This window comes from Mytilus galloprovincialis, chromosome 12 (genome assembly GCF_965363235.1).
Source record: "Mytilus galloprovincialis chromosome 12, xbMytGall1.hap1.1, whole genome shotgun sequence".
NCBI lineage: Eukaryota > Metazoa > Mollusca > Bivalvia > Mytilida > Mytilidae > Mytilus > Mytilus galloprovincialis.
This window is the reverse complement of record NC_134849.1, coordinates 36,531,507-36,551,885: the sequence shown is the minus strand read 5'-3', so window position 1 is coordinate 36,551,885 and position 20,379 is coordinate 36,531,507. Positions and strand designations below refer to the sequence as shown.

The 20,379-nt window shown below is 31.9% G+C and overlaps 1 protein-coding gene across 4 annotated transcripts; it reads right to left on the bottom strand.

The window, feature by feature from the left end:
- Positions 1-979: 979 nt before the first annotated feature.
- Positions 980-18,655, bottom strand: LOC143055703 (cholecystokinin receptor type A-like). 4 transcript variants are annotated; one of them, XM_076228864.1, is made up of 2 exons: positions 18,569-18,655; positions 980-2,650 (listed from the first exon to the last, which is right to left on the bottom strand). In XM_076228864.1, exon 2 carries the CDS (start codon positions 2,423-2,425, stop codon positions 1,040-1,042), a length of 1,386 nt encoding a protein of 461 aa, XP_076084979.1. In that variant the 5' UTR covers positions 2,426-2,650; positions 18,569-18,655; the 3' UTR covers positions 980-1,039. The 4 variants fall into 4 exon arrangements, with proteins under 4 accessions (XP_076084979.1, XP_076084977.1, XP_076084975.1 ...); XM_076228862.1 differs by lacking the exon at positions 18,569-18,655 and adding an exon at positions 13,538-13,634; XM_076228860.1 differs by lacking the exon at positions 18,569-18,655 and adding an exon at positions 9,598-9,708.
- Between the last annotated feature and the right edge of the window lie 1,724 nt (positions 18,656-20,379).

Sequence of the window (20,379 nt, the reverse complement as noted above, 5' to 3'; positions counted from 1 at the left end):
ATTAATAAGTACTTGTAAATTATTCGTGACCTAGGATCGATCTAAATGTTTATTAATCTAAATAAAGTAGGTGTGGGTATATAATTATAGTGTGAATAACATATTGGATTTTTTCTATTCTTTTAAGGATGCACTTAGGTGAGGTTTTGGAATTCGTGTCAAATATTTGGACTCCTTAGGTTTTTCCCCTATAATGCAATGTAAAATATTTTGCCCCATAACACCAATTTATTTTTTCATATAAGTCTTAATAGCTCATGAAAGGTCATTTTACCAAAATTTTAGAAGATTCTTAATTTTCTTTCTTTTGTTTTGAGACCCAAATAATACCAATGCAAATATAAGGTAAAAGTCCGAGTCAGCCTTTTCCCGCCATATTTTAAATCTCAAATATTTTGAAAAGGAGGTCCATGACCTATCAATATTTTTAGCTTATTTTTATCCTTAACGAATATGCTCTACCAGTTTATAGTATCATTTTCAAATTCTTAATTTATCAATTTTTACCTAACCTCACCTAAGTACATCCTTAAGATCCATTCCTTTATAAAGTCCTATTCGGTCAAACTGGTTTTAATATTTCTACATTTTTTACATTCATAACTTTCAAATGTTTAGATTTGAGAGCAGAGGCGGATTTAGGGGGCAGGGGGCCTGCCCCCCCCCCTTTTTGGGAAAAAAATTGGTTGCTTATATAGGGAATAACTGAAGGGTGACTGGAGCGGGCCCTTCTTAGGTCAGTCAGTGGGCCCCCACTTATGAAAATTTCTGGATCCGCCACTGGAGAGTTCCTTGTGAAGGTAAATCCAGAAAATTGCTTTAGACCCACATGATTTATTAAATTTAAAAGAATATGTGGTATGATTACAAATGAGACAACTCTCCACAAGAGACCAAAACAAGATTAACAACTAAAGGTCACCGTATACGTAAAAATCATGTTTGTTTTCTTCATTTGACAAAAATTCAAATAATTAAGTACAGGCAATTTTTTTATTATGTTTTTGTATTACTAAATATATATCTGTAAGGAAACAAACTACTTTGAACCTTTGTTTGCTTTCATTTCGGTGTGTTCGTTTCCACTATGAGCTCCTGACACAGACCTCGAATTAGGATTGTTTGAATTTCCACAACAAAATATTTGTTTAAAAGCCCTTTTGCACTTAATTTTGAACTGGTTACTCACAAAACAGTAAACGATAGGGTTCAAAACACTGTTCATCAAGTATGACCTCAAAGTCATCTGATAAATACATTTCCCAGTAAATGAAAGGGTCATCACATAAACCGGATTTACGTACCGCCAAATTACCATTCCTGTATACGGAATGAACGATACTATAAAAACAACAGTCACTAAAAATAACATCAGAGTTGTCTTTCCTACCCGAGCTTTGTTGCTTTGTTCTTTCAAAGATATCTTAGATAGAGCTCGTCGAAAAAGGGATGTGGATTTCTTTTGTGCAGTTAATCGGTTATTCTTTGGTTTAAGTTTATCTGCTGTGTTACTTCGTTTTCGAAATTCGTCCGAAACTTTATGCCAAAATACAAACGAGGCTAGTCTCGTTCGCTTCTGTTCTTGTTCAATGGAGTCAAGGTCATCGACTGTGTAACTACTTTGAGATATTTCTTGATTCGGAACTTTTACACTAGTTGATTTTAGAATCTGTCTTCTATTCCATATTGCTTTCCCGACAAAGGCATACAAAGTTATAAGAATGCAATCAGTTACAAAGTGTCCCAATAATAAGAACAAAACAAAATATATTGGATAATTTGTTTTTAACATTTCGTCGTCTATCAAACAGGTTTTCCCGCCAGGAATTGTCATTGTGCCGTAAAGTATTAACATTGGCCAGTTGGTGCATAATCCGAAAACGGTACCAATAAATACTAACTTTTTCCCTAGTCTTGGAGAGATATGTTTGTTGTGGGGTCGGCAAATTCGTTTAAATCGGTCAACTGCTATAACTACCAATATAAAGGTAGTCGTATTGTTAATTAATCCTGTTAAAAATCTTGAAATTTTACACAAGACAGGATAGTCAAAATGTTCGAAATTCAGCAAAATTACCAGTTCAGTAGGCATTGATGTTGTGCAATTTATCATATCGTATGTCGCGAGAGCGAGAATGAAAACACGAGATGTTGATTTTGGCCATTTAAATAGATAAACGTAGATAACAAGTGCATTTCCAGGCAATCCAACCAATAACAACAAGCACACGTATATAAACGAAGGCAACAAAAAACTATAGTCAATATTAAACGTAGTTGCGTTCGGAAAATCGTTGTTAATCCTACTCATATTATGAAAGGAACTTGTAACGTTAATATTCCATTGGTCAACAGTTGTAGACATCCAGGAATAAGTTGTAATATTGACATCTGATTGGTTGATCGGAAAAGCAGACGACATCATGTACGATTAATTGAATAAATCCAAAAGGTGATAACTGGATAACGATTCAATTTTCATTATCAAAGTTTAATTGTAAAGTGTCCGCGAACAAATATTGAAAAAACTCTATAAGAATTACTACTTCAGTTGTCACTATGGATTCTTCCGTCTTCTTCAGTCTGGGTGAGCTTATCACTCAATACAAAGTATTCTTGTTACCAGAAGATTGCATGTCAATTGATAGTTCTGAAAAATATTTACAATGACATGTAAATAAATTGTAGTAAGTAGATTCATTATATTTATAAATTTAAATACAGATTTAAGTATACATGCGTGCTGAATTACGCCTTTTCCTCTTAAGATGATATAACTAGATAAAGGGCGATGACACTAGAAATTTATTTTGTAAGTTTAGAAAACCCGAAGTACTTGTACATGCATGTACATACAGCAACGACCACATGTTTTTTGGAGGCGGCATAAAAGGGGATATTTGAAATGAAAAGGCTGGCCTTGTAAGAACTTAAGCATAGATGCATCACATGTTGTCCAATATATACAGAATGAAATTAAATATTATGTCCAGAAAACGCAGAATGAAATTAGGAATAACATAGAAAAATATATTTCCTCGCGTATAGGACTTCCAAACGACTGTCGAAAATGTATTTTCCGTCCGCGTCCGTCCGTCCGCCCAGGCTGCTTCTTTAGAAATAGATTTGTTATCGTCTTTTATTCATCGAAGACAGTAATTTAGTTAATATATTCGACCGTAAATTATTTTGATGTGGTGTAAAGAGTGACAAACAAAGTTAAAGATCCATTTAAATCAGACAAGACATTGGCTATTAGATAAATAGCTAGGACAAAAAAGACCGACAACGATAATGGAACTTTGCAACAAAACCAAAGTATTGCAACAATTTTAAACAAAATTGAATTAATTAATATAATTTAACTTAGTTAGTCATATAGCAAGGTCTTTGTCAAATGGAAGGAAACTATTTTAAAGCCCAGACAGATATGTCGTAGAACACTTAATAGAAGCCAAGAAACGAAATTTGATTTTGTTTGGAGGAATCAAGTGACTATTGTATGATAATTCCTGTTTACAACAACTATAACAATCAGATGAAGGAGTATTTTAAATGACCAGACGATGCTCTTTCAAATGATTTTAGACAGAGAATGATATATCAGCTTCAGTTTAAACTCAAACACAGAGGCAATGTAATACCCTAGAGTACTGAATAAAGGCAACAGTAGTATACCGCTGTTCGAAATTTATAAATCGATAGAGAAAAAGCAAATCCGGGTTATAAACTAAAACTGAGGGACACGTATCAAATATAAGAGAACTACGACACAACAGAAACACAACAATAAAATGTTACACACACAGAAACGAACTACTACAATACAACAATGGCCATTTTCCTGACTTGGTACAGGACATTTTGACAAAAAAAAATGTGGGTATAACCTGAAAGTAGTGTTAAATATAAAAAAGAAGATGTGGTATGATTGCCAATGAGACAATTATCCACAAAAGACCAAAATGACACAGACATTAACAACTATAGGTCACCATACGGCCTAAAACTCTATTATAAAAAAATGCATATATTACTGAATAGTAAACATGCATATGTACTTTTAGCTCGATTATCTATATCATACATGTATAGGATCGGTAAAGGAAAGAAACCAGGAAATAAATACGTATGTCCAGGATTGTACTCTAAGTCATGTTGTTGTTTTGTGCATTTTCCTTTATTTTTCAAATCTAAAAATGTCGATTCATCGCTGAGCGATAAAATGTCATTAACAGGTCACTTAATATTATCTGGATTGTACAGAGTAAGGTAAGGGAAACTACTCCACATGGAGGTGATTCGCTTATAGAATGCTTATGGATACACATTAAAGAAACTATAATTGTCTGTTTTGATTGCCTTTTTGAGACAGAATTTTCTTATAATTTGTCAAAAAGAAGATTTTACTATGCTTTTTTCAAAAATATAATAAAAAGTATGGGTCACTGTGCTATTTTTCAATCTAAGAGTCGTAGAGAATTGCTTAAATTTGGTTAGATTGGTCATGAAAAAACACATTGTTGTGCTAAAAAAAATCTATGAGATACAATTTTAAAATAAACTGTGAGAAGATAGGTTTTATTATATGTTTTAAGAAAATAAAAATAAAAAATGGTGTCACTGAACTTGTTTTATTGCTACAAGTAAAAATAAAAAAAAATCTCTAATAGTCCAGTGCATTTTTTTTAATTAAAAGAGTATCTTCACTTATTAATAAATGGCTCATTTGAAAAAAAAAAAAACGATTCTTAAAGATAAAAACAAAAAATGATATTTGTTTAAATATTTTGAATTATACAACAAATCACCATGTTACCTTTATATAAATAAACAGTCTAACCATTAAATTGCAAATCTGTCTCAAAATTTGCAAATTTGGGCAAATAACTAGACCAATTTTGTACTGTGATTGTACAATCCAAGATGGCGGTATACCATGAATCAACCTTAAAGATAAGATTGACCATACAGTATGAAATATTAAAATGAACTGAAAAAGAAGGTTTCCAAGTGGATGTAACATCTATCTTTTCATGGGATGAGCAGCAGCACAATGAAAAAAAAAAAACATTCTTGCAAATAATAATAAAAAAAAAAAGAATTTCTGATCTGAAATACTCTGATGCAAGGTCTAGGATTAGTAAAAAGTAGAGATCCGCCAACATGACAACGTTAGGGCTGTGTAAAAGCCTAATAGATGCATTAACCATACATGCATCTTGGTTCCCGGTACTACGTTCCACTGAGGTATTAGCTATTAGCCATACTCTCTCACGAGATATTGGTATATGTGTAACATACTGAATATTGCAATCAGGAACCAGTCTACCATACATGTAGTTCCATAATAGGATCATGGTTGGTTATAAGCCATTATCTCCCCCCGCAACCTCCTCACCCCTAATCCGCCTCCGATGCTAATACTGAAGTACTTTTACGATGGTCAAAATATTGCAGTCTTATATTCTACCAACAAAGGTTTCGACATCTTTTATTTAATTTTGTTTTACCAATCACAAAAAAATAAATAAATTCGTAACACATTTTAAATATGTCTTCATTGCAAACTATTTATTAGAAAAGCCCCCCCCCCCCCCCCCCCCCCCCCCCGAAAAAAAAACAGTCCATGATAATGGCCTGTCCTGATCTAGAACAGAGCTATAAATAAAATAAAAAAATGGTATAAGTAAATGTATGCTTGGAAAATTAAGTTATCTGGACTCACCCTTTCCTACTGCTATTGTTTTGTTCAATTGAAGTATGTAAACTTGAGCAAACTAACTATAAAATAATTTATTCGGAATTTAAGTTGCGTGCCATTCTTGTGACAACATCCTATTGCACTTAAACGAAAAGAAAGTAAAATAGTCATTCGATATCTTTATATTTCATAATACATTTTCATCGAAACCTTATTAATATACAAAAGAAAAGAAAGTTAAATAGTCATTAAAATTATCTCTCCGGTTCATAAAGGGGTTTTATGAATGTTGTCATATTTTCATAGAAATTATCTTTCGGTTTCAAACTTGTCTATGAATGAATAAAAAAAAGTACATGAACAACACGTGTTCAAGTGATTTGTAAAATCCACATCCCACATGATTCAGAAAACCTCGGTATTATTCATGTCATTAAAGTTTATAGAAAAACACAAGTTCGGAAATTATTTGAGTTTATATATAAAACATCGTGTTTTATAAAATATTATTTATAGCCTTTGGAACACACGTATTTAGAGTAACTAAATCAACTGCGTTTTGATATACATTTTAATGGGTCGTCATATATTTTTTTCACTAAAAAATGTTTTATCTCAAAATAAAACCCATAAACCAATGTATTTATCATTTTTAGAAATTTCACATTTCAAACTCGTTCATGAGATTATTTTACTGACTCAATCTACACAATTGTGGTTTATTTGATAAATAAACATAGCCATAATCATAATGTTATTTTTGATGGACAGTTGCAAAGGCGGATTTATGAGAGAATGGAAGTGTTCCCGGTCCCCTTTTGTTGGAATAAATTTGGTTGATTGTTTAGATTATCACTGTAGCATGACTTGATCAGACCCCTAGTTGGCAGTCAATTGGCCCCACCTAAAGAATACTTCTTGGTCCACAATGGACTAGGTTGTTATGTCAGTGCCTTCTATAGCTTGCAATACGGTATGGGTTTTATTGATTGTTGAATACCGTACGGTATCTATTATAGTAACTTCCCCCCATGTTTATTTGATAAATAAACATAGCCATAATCATAATATTATTCTTGATAGACAGTTGCAAAGGCGGATTTATGAGAGAATGGAAGTGTTCCCGGTCCCCTTTTGTTGGAATAAATTTCGTTGATTGTTTAGATTATCACTTTAGCATGACTTGATCAGAACCCTAGTTGGCCGTCAATTGGCCCCACCTAAATAAAATTGAGAATGGAAATGGGGAATGTGTCAAAGAGACAACAACCCGACCATAGAGCAGACAACAGCAGAAGGTTACCAACAGGTCTTCAATGCAACGAGAAATTCTCGCACCCGGGGACGTCCTTCAGCTGGCCCCTAAACAAATATATACTAGTTCAGTGATAATGAACGAATACTTCTGGGTCCACAATGCACTAAGTTGTTATGTCAGTGCCTTCTATAGCTTGCAATACGGTATGGGTTTTATTGATTGTTGAATGCCGTACGGTATCTATAGTAACCTTCCCCCATGTTTTTTTTTATCAGTTTTGCAGAAATGATTGTAGGGCAACAGTATATTGGATGCTATAGAACAATATTGTATAAGAACAACTTATGGAAACATTAGCAGCCTTAAATGGGATATTATTAAGGTGGTACCCAACACTTTCACTAAAATTTATTTGGCTCGTTTAATTTTCATAAAATTTTGTCAAAGTATTTACTTTGACCCTTTAACGAAAATATAAAGATTAAAGATTTAAAAATTTTTGAACCAACCGTTTTGTCAAAAAAATTACACTGGTTATATAGCAGTTTGACAAACACCAATTTTCATCATTGACAAGCTTAATATTCCTTTTACAACACAACGTAATTAAAACGTTTAGCTGACTTTACAGAGTTATCTCCCTGTAGTGTTAGGTACCACCTTAAACAACTAAAAGCACCACTATTTATGATAATATAAGCACAACTTGAGGTTTCAGTGTTTAATATATTATAAAAACGACTTCGGACAACAGTATGTTGGATATTATAACACATTTTAGGGCAACAGTATATACACATTGTAGTATTGCAAAAACTAAGGGTAACATTATATTAAATGAATATACGACTAAAGATTATATATTTAAGGAATGACTGTAATATTTTTTCTGTCTATGAAGAAATAACATAAAAAATTTGGTGCACACTGAATAACGCGCGTAGCGGGTTATTTAACAGTGTGCACCACATTTTTTATGTTACATGTATTTCGAATAGACAGAAAAAATATTACAGTCATTTCTTATAATTTAATTCTAAATTCCATTTTAAACCGTAGAAAATCATGAAAAAACGTTGATGACGTCACGGTCACAAGACTAAATTATGTCTATGGGCTCATAACAAAATAACGTCAGCCAATCAGAAGACGCGTTACATCCAAAATTAAATTATTTGAAGATAGATACAATAACATCATGAACATGTTGCCGATATATCATTTAATGTCATGAATATCTAGTTTGATTAACAAATTCATTAAAGGGACATTAGCTGCATACTCATGTTCACTGATTTGACTCAAATTCTCATATTTCATTTATAACAATGTAAAACATTTATCCAAACTATTAAAAGTCTAAGATAAACAATTAACAAGGCATAGGCTCGATTAAATGTAGCTTCGTTTCGTGTGTATTTTAGTCTAGACGCCATCTAATTAACTATCGAGTTGACCTCCGAAGTGCTCCGATGACCATATAAGTGATGTAAACATAAATATAGAAATATATAGATTAAGCGAACACGTGCAATTTGATTTTTCTAGGTCTGTTTAATTTCGAGTAATAGATTATATGTTTATCGTCGTTTTTACCTGCATAAGAATGATTTTTAGTGGATTGAATTAGTCAATCAAATGATTTACCTTCAAACTTTCAATGTTGACATTCTGTTCCTTTAAATAATTTTACACGCACTATTCATGCATTATACTTCTCTAGATAAGGAATTGAATTAAAGTTCAGTCACATGAATACGGATTCAATGAGGTCGAATTATTCACTTACAAGTGAATAATTCATGATAAATGTTTCTTAGCTTATTTTGACAAATTTGAACCATACTGCCTGCTAAAAGCGAATAATTATTTCAATTTCATTAATGATTGAACAAAAAAATAAATCATATTTCAGATTTTTTATATATCTCGTAGCTAGTGCCCGTTTAAACATTTTTATTTCATTGTTTGTTAATTTAAAAGATAATTGAATTCAATGTGTTGGTAAATTTATGCTTAAAAGAAATTTCATGGGTAACTTATTTGTATCTAGCAGAAGGCATCGTAAAGACAAACTGATGTCTAAAGGAAATGATACAATTTTTACGACGACTGCGCAATTTAAAAGTCACGCGGGGCCACAATGACCCAGCGGTCTTAGTAGCCGGCCCAACTACTGTAAATAGCATGTCAACATGCAAGTTTTGAGCTCAAATTTTGCACGTGAAAAGGGGTAGGGTGCGGGGTTCAACTCCTTTCTTAATTAACTAGAAATATCCCTCCTCTCGGCACTTTAGTTTCCCCACACCAATTTAAAACACACTAGCATGAAATAACCAATACTTCCAGAAGTGGTGTCAAACATCACAAGTCAATTAATCAATCGTTGAAGCCAGTAATAATAGCAAAACACTTTTCAAAACTATTCAAGCGCGTTAGGAGTTTAAACTTAAGCTTCTTTTAAGAAAATTATAATTGAATATAAACGAACGAAATTAAAGGTATGCTGTAAATTATCTCAATACGAAAGCACTGATTCCTGCAAAGATAGTTTTTATTTAATTAAGGATACGAGATCATTCTTGTCGTAAAAGCATTAAATTTTAAGACATACATGTAACAAATTTATACATACCTTTCATTAGTAAATACTTATATCATATATGTACAATTTTATCTCCGAGTAATTTGATGTCAATTGCCGGAAATATATGAAGAGATATTACAAGTAGTAGGGGAACTTTAGAAGGAAAGCGGAAGGCGACTATGATGTATACAATTGTATACTGACAGACCTAAATAATGCAACGATACCATAAAAAGGGGGGGTGTAAGAAAAGCATTATCACATAAAAAAAAACCCGGTTAGATTGCAAAACACCAAACCAAACAACACGGGGTGAACCTAATATTATACATGTATATATATTAGACTATCAACAATCGTAAATCCGAGAAGGTTCCTTTATATCATGATAGAGGGTTGCTGCTCACAAGGAAGCTATTAAACCACGAGTTCCAAAATGGTGAAGTTGAAATCATCGCTTCTTAAATTTTACGGACGCCATCACGAGTTGGTTGACCGTTATGGAATAACCGTTTCACAAATGATATCGGATATTTTCCTTACGTCGTAACTACAATCCCCTTCCCTTTCATGAATGTGACCTACCGAATTAGACTATTTTTTGTTATCTCATAAGCAACACGACGGGTGCCACATGTGGAGCAGGATCTGCTTACCCTTCCGGAGCACCTGAGATCACCCCTAGTTTTTTGGTGGGGTTCGTGTTGTTTATTCTTTAGTTTTCGATGTTGTGTCATGTGTGTTGTTGTTTGTTTGGCTTTTTCATTTTTAGCCATGGCGTTGTCAGTTTGTTTTAGATTTATGAGTTTGACTGTCCCTTTGGTATCTTTCGTCCCTCTTTTAAGAATAGTCAAATTGGCTTAATGACAAAATTTCAACAAGAAGACAACAACTCACAAAACAATGAAAATGTTGTTTGAGAAACACCCACTTGAGTAGAATATAGAAGTGTTGCGGTATTCATGTTGTTCAGTATAAATAAAAACACAGCCATACGGTTCAGAAATAAACAAAAGATGCTATAAATCAATCTCTGTATATATAATTAGTTAGAACAATCACTTGATATGTGAAAATTAGATTGTTATATAACTGAGAAGTCGTAGCTGTTCTCGGCTATTTAAAGGTTTTAAAAAAATGTACTTTTAAAGTTTATCTTAATAATGTTAATAATGTGCACACCAGAATCGGAAACTTAGAAATGCTTCATCATGCGAATTAGGTTTGGGTAATCTCCTTGCATTGAAGAACCTTTCAGGCCAAAGTTTTCCTTTTCTTATATTTTGAGAGTACCAGGTTTCATATCTAGTTTTATACTGCACTCGTTCTATTTGAGCAGTCAAAATGCGTTGACCGTATATTTCTATGTCGTATACAGTCGCTGACCTGATATCACTTTTTCTCGTGAATATTTAAATAGAAATTGCCAAAATTGTAATTAATTATTAATATGACCCATTCAACCTGTTGTTGTTTCCAAAGTATACAACCTCAAACTTATTTCTTTTGCAGTTTTTAGAAAAAAATAAAAATATTTCACTTGTAAATATTTTTGGTTTGCGAACTATATATCATTATGTTTATGCTTATTGTTGATATGTTAGTTCATTCTTAAACAAACTTGTTCATCATCGCTTGCAGGTTTCAGCAGGTAGATGTGCATTTCATTGTACTGTACATTTCTCCGCCTGCATGATATTAGGCTTTTTTATAAAAAGGGGGGAGTTTTCCACTATTTAAATCAAAATAATAACATACACACTAAACAACAATTGAAAAAGTACTCTTTTAGATTTCAGTATAAAGACAATAATAGTGCATTGACTTGACATATCAACCTCGCATTTCCCCGTTTCTAAGCCTCATCCTTATATCGTTGATATGTCAAGTCAATGCGCTATTATTGCCCATAAATAGCACATAAAGACTCGAAAAAGGGAGTATTTTAATCTTTTAATTGTAGGAATGAGCCGCTGAGACATCAAGTACTTTTAAATTACCATTTTATATATTTTGAATAGAACAATAACATTATTATACTTTATCATATACAGTCAAAACTTTTTTAAGAGACCACTTAAGAAGAGCATAAAAGTGGTCTCTTAAGACAGGCGGTCTTTTAATAAAGGTTTAATTTATATAAATGAGATGTACTACAGCTACAGAGGGATCTAAATTTGGTGGTCTTTTAGCACAGTTTTTTTTCTTAATAGTTTCAAAATATACAAATTATCCGCAATTATACAACACAGGAAAGTTTACAACTGAGCAATGTCTTCTACTTGAGGTTACTCTTGAACCACTTGAATATCCATTTTGTTATTTTTTATAGACTTTCCTTTGGGAATTTATCTTGAAATTCGGTAATTTTGTTGTACTTTTTTCTTTGAATTTTATTGACAAAATGTCCTTCGAATCTTTTATTTCCGTTTTGGGGTTTTATTTGTCAAGGATTTGCGTCGTTTCTGTACACTTCTGTTTAGATCTGCTTCCGCTCCTCCTCCTTAACCCCTCAAATCAGAAGTTGATGCCATTTTCTCAGAATGTTTGTCATAAGTAACATTTTGCCAATCTGATTTCAGAGCCTTCACAAGTGCGTAATGTTAGGGCTAGTTTTTTTTTATTCAAGAAGTTGGTCACAGTTCATGAGTCTTTAGTTTTTATTTTGATTCCCTTATATTAATTTACAACCATTTAAGACAATACTCGCTTCCCTTTTGGGAGACTATGAGTGTTCAATCCCCTTATTTGCTGAGTACATGTATGAGGATAATCATCTGAAGCTTTTTGTTTAGGGTTTTGTGTACTGTTGTTTAAAAAAATGCAAAATATACCAAAGGGACCCATTCAAATTAAGGTGGTACCCAACACTTTCACTAAAATTAATTTGGCTCGTTTAATTTTCATAAAATGTTGTCAAACTATTTACTTTGACCCTTTTACAAAAATATAGAAATTAAATTTTTTTTGAACCAACCGTTTTGTCAGAAAAATTACACTGGTTATATAGCAGTTTGACAAACATCAATTTTGATCATTGGGAAGCTTAATATTCCTTTTACAACACAACGTCATTAAAGCGTTCTGCTGATTTTACAGAGTTGTCTCCCTGTAGTGTTAGGTACCACCTTAAAAGGTCGAAAATAAACTGACAACGTCATGGCAAAAAAAAAAAAAAAAAATGAAAAATACAACCAGATACATTTCTGTTTCATTTGGTCTCTTGTGGAGAGTTGTTTCGTTGGTTATAATACTACATCTTCTTACGATTATAAACAAAAATACACAAAACACAGCATAGAAAAAAAAAGAGCAACACGAACCCCACAAAAACGAGGATAGTCTCAGGCGCCCCGGAAGGATAAGCTGATCCTGCTCCATATTTTTTTCTCTTTCAATTGTATTTTTCTAAAATGTTATCAGTATTGTTCTGATTAGTGACTTGTAATTTACTTACTCCCTTTGGTATCTTCTCGTCTCGTCTCGTTTTTTGTTTTTGTGTGTACTAATATTTGGGAAGGGAATAATACTATTAATGGGTACAAATTAAGGGAGCAACCATTTAACTTTAAAAAAAAATAAGGGGTTTGGGGTTGGGGGGATCTGAATTTTTTTTCGCGAAGAAAGTTTTATTGTTTTTTCGACGCTATGAACCAATTTTTTTTTCAAGCTTGACCACAATGTTTTTTGTCATAAACTTGGGGATCAGAATGTTTTTTTTTTTAGAAATTAAAAAAAAACATATCCCCTCTTCTTTGTCGTTCCCTATTTAACTCCTTTGGTTTCTACTTGTAATTTGGATTTATTGACTTTATGTGAAACTAGTATATAAGAAGGGATAGTATAAAATTGGTGTGTTACTGAAACAACAAAGTAAGTTTGTAACACTGACATACTTCAAATGTCAGACAACATGGATTGCCTATATATAGATTTAATATAATTATCATATTCAGAACAAGTGATACAAAGACGAAATACTACTTACCTCTTTTAATTATTCGTTCATATATAATATTCAAAATAAACAAATATATCCTATAAAATCATACAATGTCATGCTCGTGCAAAGCTGTTAATGTTGTTTCACACCTATATTATTAACATTCAATATTATGTCATAAATGAGGGTTCGGATTGGGTTTATAAAATCAAGAAAAATGGGTCAAAATGTAGACAAGAAAATAATTTTGAGTTAAAATATACAAAAAAACAAAATAATATGAAAGGCATAAAAGAACGGAGAAAAATAGCTAAAAAATAAAGAATCCAGGAGCGAAGTCCCCGCATCCCACCGAAACCAGCCGCTCTAAGTACTTGGAATGCAGAGTCAGGAAATCCTGTTATTATATTCATAATTATATAAAATTATGAAATCTAAATCAATTGACGAAATCTGTGTATAGCGACACAAGGGAGACAACTATCATTTTAATGTAAATTTAAATACGCGGAACAAACGTTTGATAATGTAAAAATAATGAAAAGTAGTATGATTGCCAAATGAGATAATTAATCACAATAAAGCAAGGATATCAAGAACAGCAGGTCACCGTATGTAATTCAACAAAAAGCAAAACTAGCAACGCATAGTAAGCTATAAAGGTCCGTGGGTTATAAAATGTAAAATAATTCAAACAGAGAAAACTATTGGCCTGATTTGAGCAGTTATATTCTAAAATGAAAATCAAAGATAGTTGGAAAAAATTAACAAGCACTAGACTATATTCCCCTGACTCCAAACATGAATTTTAATGTTTTTTTTCCTCTCTAATACCTGATATGAAAGTCTTTTTGTAACTAAATGGAGTTCAAATGTATTAGCTGTTAGCAAACAGTGTTTGAGTTGAATATGGTCTTAAATGAATTTAATAATAACACCAACTATATACATTTCGTTTATTGAAACCATACTGGCGTACTAAATTATAATCCTGGTACCTTTGGTAACTATATCCATACCCAACACACTAGGTAATGTGGTTTCATGAAAGTTTAAACTAAAATTTGTAAAGGTCGAATTTGGTATTAATATTTACTTTTCGGAGCATTTCGAATCCTGCTTGCTAGTTCAATGATTTGAAAAGGAAAATTACTATGTTTTTGCCTTTGCGTTTATTCCATGTATTCCTTGTTCAACGCGGGTTTGAACATTTTTTTTAGGTCACAGGTATATTTTAATGTGACGTCAGGTCAAATGTTGAATTTGACGATGTAAAAGCCAAATTATTTGAACCTAATATCAGTTTAGGGATGTTCTTTACTCTTGTTTTTGACTTTTTGTCAGATATTTTGATATAAGGTTTATCCATGTAGTGAAAGTAGAACTTTTGCCCGCTAACGTCTCCTGTTTTTTTTTCGTGATTTTAGTACACGTCTACTGTCTTTTTTTCGTGATTTTGATACACAGATGTAGTTTAAAAAGACATTTTAGAAAATCATTAAAAATCCTTGCCTTTTTTCCTATTTTTATGAAATAACAAAAGCGTCAATGTGAGATGTGAATAAAGTTTAGAGATAATCATTTCCAGCTAAATTTTAAATTTATTATACTCACTGACCTTTCATTATTTTCTGCTTTTCAAGTTTTGTTATTTCCAAACAATCAATCAATCACAGTCTTTAAAAAAAGCTCATTATTCTAAAACTGAGAAGCAAACGTTCTTAAATTGGGATTATTATTCCTTTTTGAAGACATATCAATGAATATTTTAACTTATCTATACAGGTTGAGTGTGGTGCTTCTTGTGTAATGTTTTGCCTAAAAAATTATTCACTAGTTCAAAGGTCCTAATGTTGTGAATGATTGCCTGCCTTTTGGAGAACCTGTGCTCTGTCAGTATCGTTTTTCAAAAATCTATACCTCTCAAACTACTGGATCAATTCAACAAGGCTTGGGGTAAACGATCTTTATATCGCTACGAAGGCTACACTGTTTGTAATGAAACGGTACATATTTTAGGAGTCGCACCTGACTCATACCACTGCCCTAAATCTCAGGTGTCCTTAAACCAAGAATTTCTAGCACCTTCTTACCTTGGGTTATGAAATCTCATCTGATAAATCATTCGTCTCAATTCGGCCGATTCCGTACCCTCATCTAACATAGAAGGAGAGTAGCGGATTCTACCGAGGATTGCCGAATGCTGATAAATAGGTGCAGTTATTTGAATTTTAATATTGGGTTGTGCTGTTTTTATACAAATGAAAAATAACTGTACACATACATTGTATGCCAAAACCAACACATGTGTAATGGGCCAAACAAATAGCATTAGAAAAGATTATATAAAATCAATAGATATACATGTACTAGTAAGCAGATGTGGTATAAATGTCAATGAGACAACTCTCCATCCAAGTCTTGTTGCTATGTATATGGCATATTATCTAACATTTTTTACAAAATTGTATCAGGCATTTTAAGGGGAAGTTCATTTGACATAAGCAGATTATATACATATTTTTGGGTGTTCTCATCAGGCTTGATTGAATATTCATTTCCAAATATTCTAGCCCCCTCAATAAGATTTTGACAAATTCGTTTCATTCGAATAACATACAACGCAGAAGTAAAAACTACTTGTAACTTTATCTAAACATTGAACAACATATTTTATCGATCTTAATTTGAATCACGCAACTGACATTTTGCTAGAACGTAGTAGACGTTTATGCAATGAGAAAGAATTAACACTGTGCGGGACAAATTTGCAATTGCAGAATTGACAAATCTGAATTTGTCGGTTTACAAGATATCATAAATATTTTTTGCCCAAGTGAAAGATATACTAGTAACAAAAAATAAATTTCCCCATTCGCCCCAACATGTCACCGTTGTCACTGTTGTCACCATAGCTGATTTAAAGTACATTTTCAATGGGAAATTTAAGAATTCCAATGGGAATATTCGAAGTTCGCATAGGAAAAATTTAAGTTCCCATTGGAAAAAGTAATTTTCCCATGGGAATTTTAAAGTTCCCATCGGAACTACAATTTCCCATGAAACATTACACTCAAAAATCGTTTATTATCGTTGAATGGTTGTTTTATTACTGAGAAGTCGAAGCTGTTAATGTTCTGTGCAATTTTCAGGATTTTAAAGAAATTCAACTTCATGTTAAAAGTTTAACATTATATTGTTGATAATAGCTCGGTCAAAATTGTTAATGTTGATTTTCATTCATGGTATTATGTCATATATAAAAGTTTGAATTAGGTTTATAAAATAAAAAAAAAAAAATGGGTCAAGATGTAAACAATAGAAAAAGAGAATACCTTGGCATTAAAATATAAAAAAAAAGAAAATAGAGTAATAGGACAGGCATGAAAGAACAAAGAAAAAAACCTATATAAAATAAAGAGAAATGAAGATCCTACACCCCAACGAAACCAGGCGCTCTCAATTACTTGGAAAGTGTAGTCAGGACATCCTGTTATAATTTTCAACTTTATAATTATATGAATTATGAAATCCATATCAATTGACAAAATCAGTGTTAAACGACATAAGAGAGACAACTGTCATGACAATGTAAATATAAATACGCGGAACAAACGTTTTATAATGTACAAATAATCAGAAGGAGTAGGATTCAATTTGCCAAATGAGATAAATATTCATAATAAAGCACAAAAAAGGGGACATTTTAATCTTTCAATTGTAGGAATGAACAGCTGAGACATCAAGTACTTTACCCTTTTCATATATTTAAAATAGAACAATTACACACTTTATCATTCAAAAAATGTATACTGTCAAACCTGCTTTGTTGGAACCAGTTTTTTATTCAAGAAATGCCCGCAGTTGATGAGTCTTTAGTTTTTATCGTTTACCTTTTTGGAGACCCCCCTTATTGCTAAGGATTAAGATTATCATTTATAGGTTTTTGTCTAGGGTTTGTTTTGCGTACTGTATTTTAAAAGAAAGGCAAAAATAATAGTATCATGTGCTCCGGAAGGGTAAGCTGCTCCTGCTCCACATTTGTTCTTTTTTAATTGCATTTTTTGTTTAAATGTTGTCAGTTTTATTCTGATTAGTGACTTGTAATTTACTTCCTTTGGTATCCTATCGTCTCTTTTTTTGTGATTTTGTATGTACTTATATAAGGGAATCGAATGATAATATTAATGGGTGCAAATTAAGGGAGCAACCATTTAACTTTAAGAATATAAAGGAGGGGTCTGAATTTTTTTTCGAGAACATATTTTACTTTTTCGACGCTATGAACCAAATTATTTTTTCAAGCTTGACCACAATATGTTTAGTCATCAACTTGGGGATCAAAATGTTTTTTTTTATTAGAAATTAAAAAACCCATATCCCCTCCCCCTTGACGTTCCCTATTCTATCCCTTTGGTTTCTTCGTGTCTGTTAGATTTATTGATATTATGTAAAACTTGTTTAGAGGAAGGGATTTAAACACTGCTACTTTTGCAAAGGTATTATTTCTGTACTTAAATTCTGTAGTACTGGAAATTTACTTTATGTATTTAGTACTATTTCTAGACTTGAAAATTATTGTAACTTGAGTTGTTACTTGTATTATACAGTACATGATTTGCATCAAAAATGTTGGTACAGAAATAATACCAAAAGCGATCACAATATTCAATCTTTGAAAATCATAACTTTAAGGTATTTGAAACAGACATACTTTCAAAAGCTGAAAATGAAACGGTGTGACAAAAAATATTTAGTACTTATTTCAAGTACAAATCAAGTACTGTAAAATACAATAATTTTTAAAATAACAAAATAGCACTGAATATTAAAAGTAGATTGATTTCCAGTACTACAGATTTTTTGGTACAGGAATAATACCTAGTATGCAAAAGTAGTTGTGTACTCTAGTATAAAACTAGTGTGTTAATGAAACACAAATAAACAATAAACAATATACGTTTGTAACACTGACATATTTCAAATGTCAGACAACATGCATTGCCTATAACATGTATAATTAGCATTATATTTATCATATTCAGAATAGTGATACAAACACGAAACATTTCTTACCTTAATTATATATTCATTCATATACTTGATATTGAAATTAAACAAATATATCATAATCATACCATACATGTGATATATATACAGCTCGTGCAAAATTGTTAATGGTGTTTCACACTTATAGCATTAACCTTTAATATTATGTCATAAATGAGGGTTTGGATGGGGTTTATAAAATAAAGAATAATGGGTAAAAATGTAAACAATAGACAATGAGAATTATTTGTCTTAAAATATAAAAAAAAAGATAATAAAGTAATATGTTAGACATGAAAGAACAGAGCTAAATATCTTAAAAAAACATAAAACATCCAGCAGCAAAGTCCCGCACCCCTCAAAAACCAGTCGCTCTAAGTACTTGGAATGAATAGTCAGGAAATCCTGCTATTATGTTCATAATTATATAAATTATGATTTCCATATCACTTGACAAAATCTGTGGATAGCGACACAAGGGAGACAACTATCATTTTAATGTAGATTTAAATAGTTTACGCGGAACAAACGTTTTATAATGTACAAATAAATAGAAAAGTATGATTGCCAAATGAGATAGTTATTCATTAAAAAAACAAGAATGACAACAACAAAATATCACCGTATGACCTTCAACAATTATCGAAACCAACAATATATACCAAGCTATAAGAAGGCCCAAGAATAACACAATGTAAAAGTATTCAAAACGAGAAACTATTGACCTAATTTGATCTGTAACCCAAAAATAATAACAATTTAAATTGTTGGAAACAAAAATAAGCCCTAGACTACAGCCTCCTGTCTTGAAAAAGGCAGTTTAATATTATTAAACAACTGACATGAAAGTCTTTTTGTTGTTTATTGGTTTTCAAAGGGATTAACACTCATGAAACAGTATTTGAGTTGAACCTGGTGTTAAAGTAAATTTAACATCAACACTATACGTATCCGTTTATTGAAACCATACCCAACACACTTTCTAAAATTGGGATTATTATTCCTTTTTGAAAACATATTTATGAACATTTTAACTAATCTATACAGGTTGAACAGGTTGAATGTGGTGCTTCATGTGTAATGTTTCTCCTAATAAATTATTTACTACACTAGTCGCACGATTTCAGTCTGAAACGTTCATTTTGGTCTGATCAAATCTGAATTGACTGGATTTACTGCTAGAGAAAAACGTCAAGATTTTTAAGACCGTTTAGACGCCGTTACGATCGATAGTCTCATTAGGTAAATCAGTCCGTTAAGGCATGTCAAGGTAATCAAGACGAGCTGTTTAGGTCCGTTAAGACCGTGTCAGACCAAAACAGATCAACTCTCAAAATTAACTTTCAAAATTATCAGACCATGTTTAGATCCGTTCAGTATGCCGGTATGATACCACGAGTTACGCCCCTTCTGCTTGATTAGTGCATTTTAGATTAATTATATATTTATTCGAAGTTAAAGTATTATATCTCTCTAATGAATAATAATAAAAAAATAATTAAAGATTAAATCCTCTGTTGATTGTTTATGTCTGTTGTTGTTTTGTTGAGGAACTAATAGATTATTCGTCTATATATGTTGCTTATTTTTAAAGGACGTATGTTAATTGTATACACACACAAATGTTTGCCATACATTTAACCTTAAAATGTTGTGAACCCTTTGTGAACATATTTTTCGTATCGGAAAATTAGAAACGAAAAATCTTAAACGTAACTAGTTCAAAGGTCTTAATGTTGAAACTGATTGCTTGCCTCTGGAAGAACCTGTGCTCCGTCAGTATAGTTTTTTAAAAATATATCCCTTTCAAACTACTGAATGAATTCAACCAGTCTTCG

Bases quoted from the DNA above. Each gene is read 5' to 3' on its own strand.
- LOC143055703 (XM_076228864.1), bottom strand. From the start codon at position 2,425: ATGATGTCGTCTGCTTTTCCGATCAACCAATCAGATGTCAATATTACA.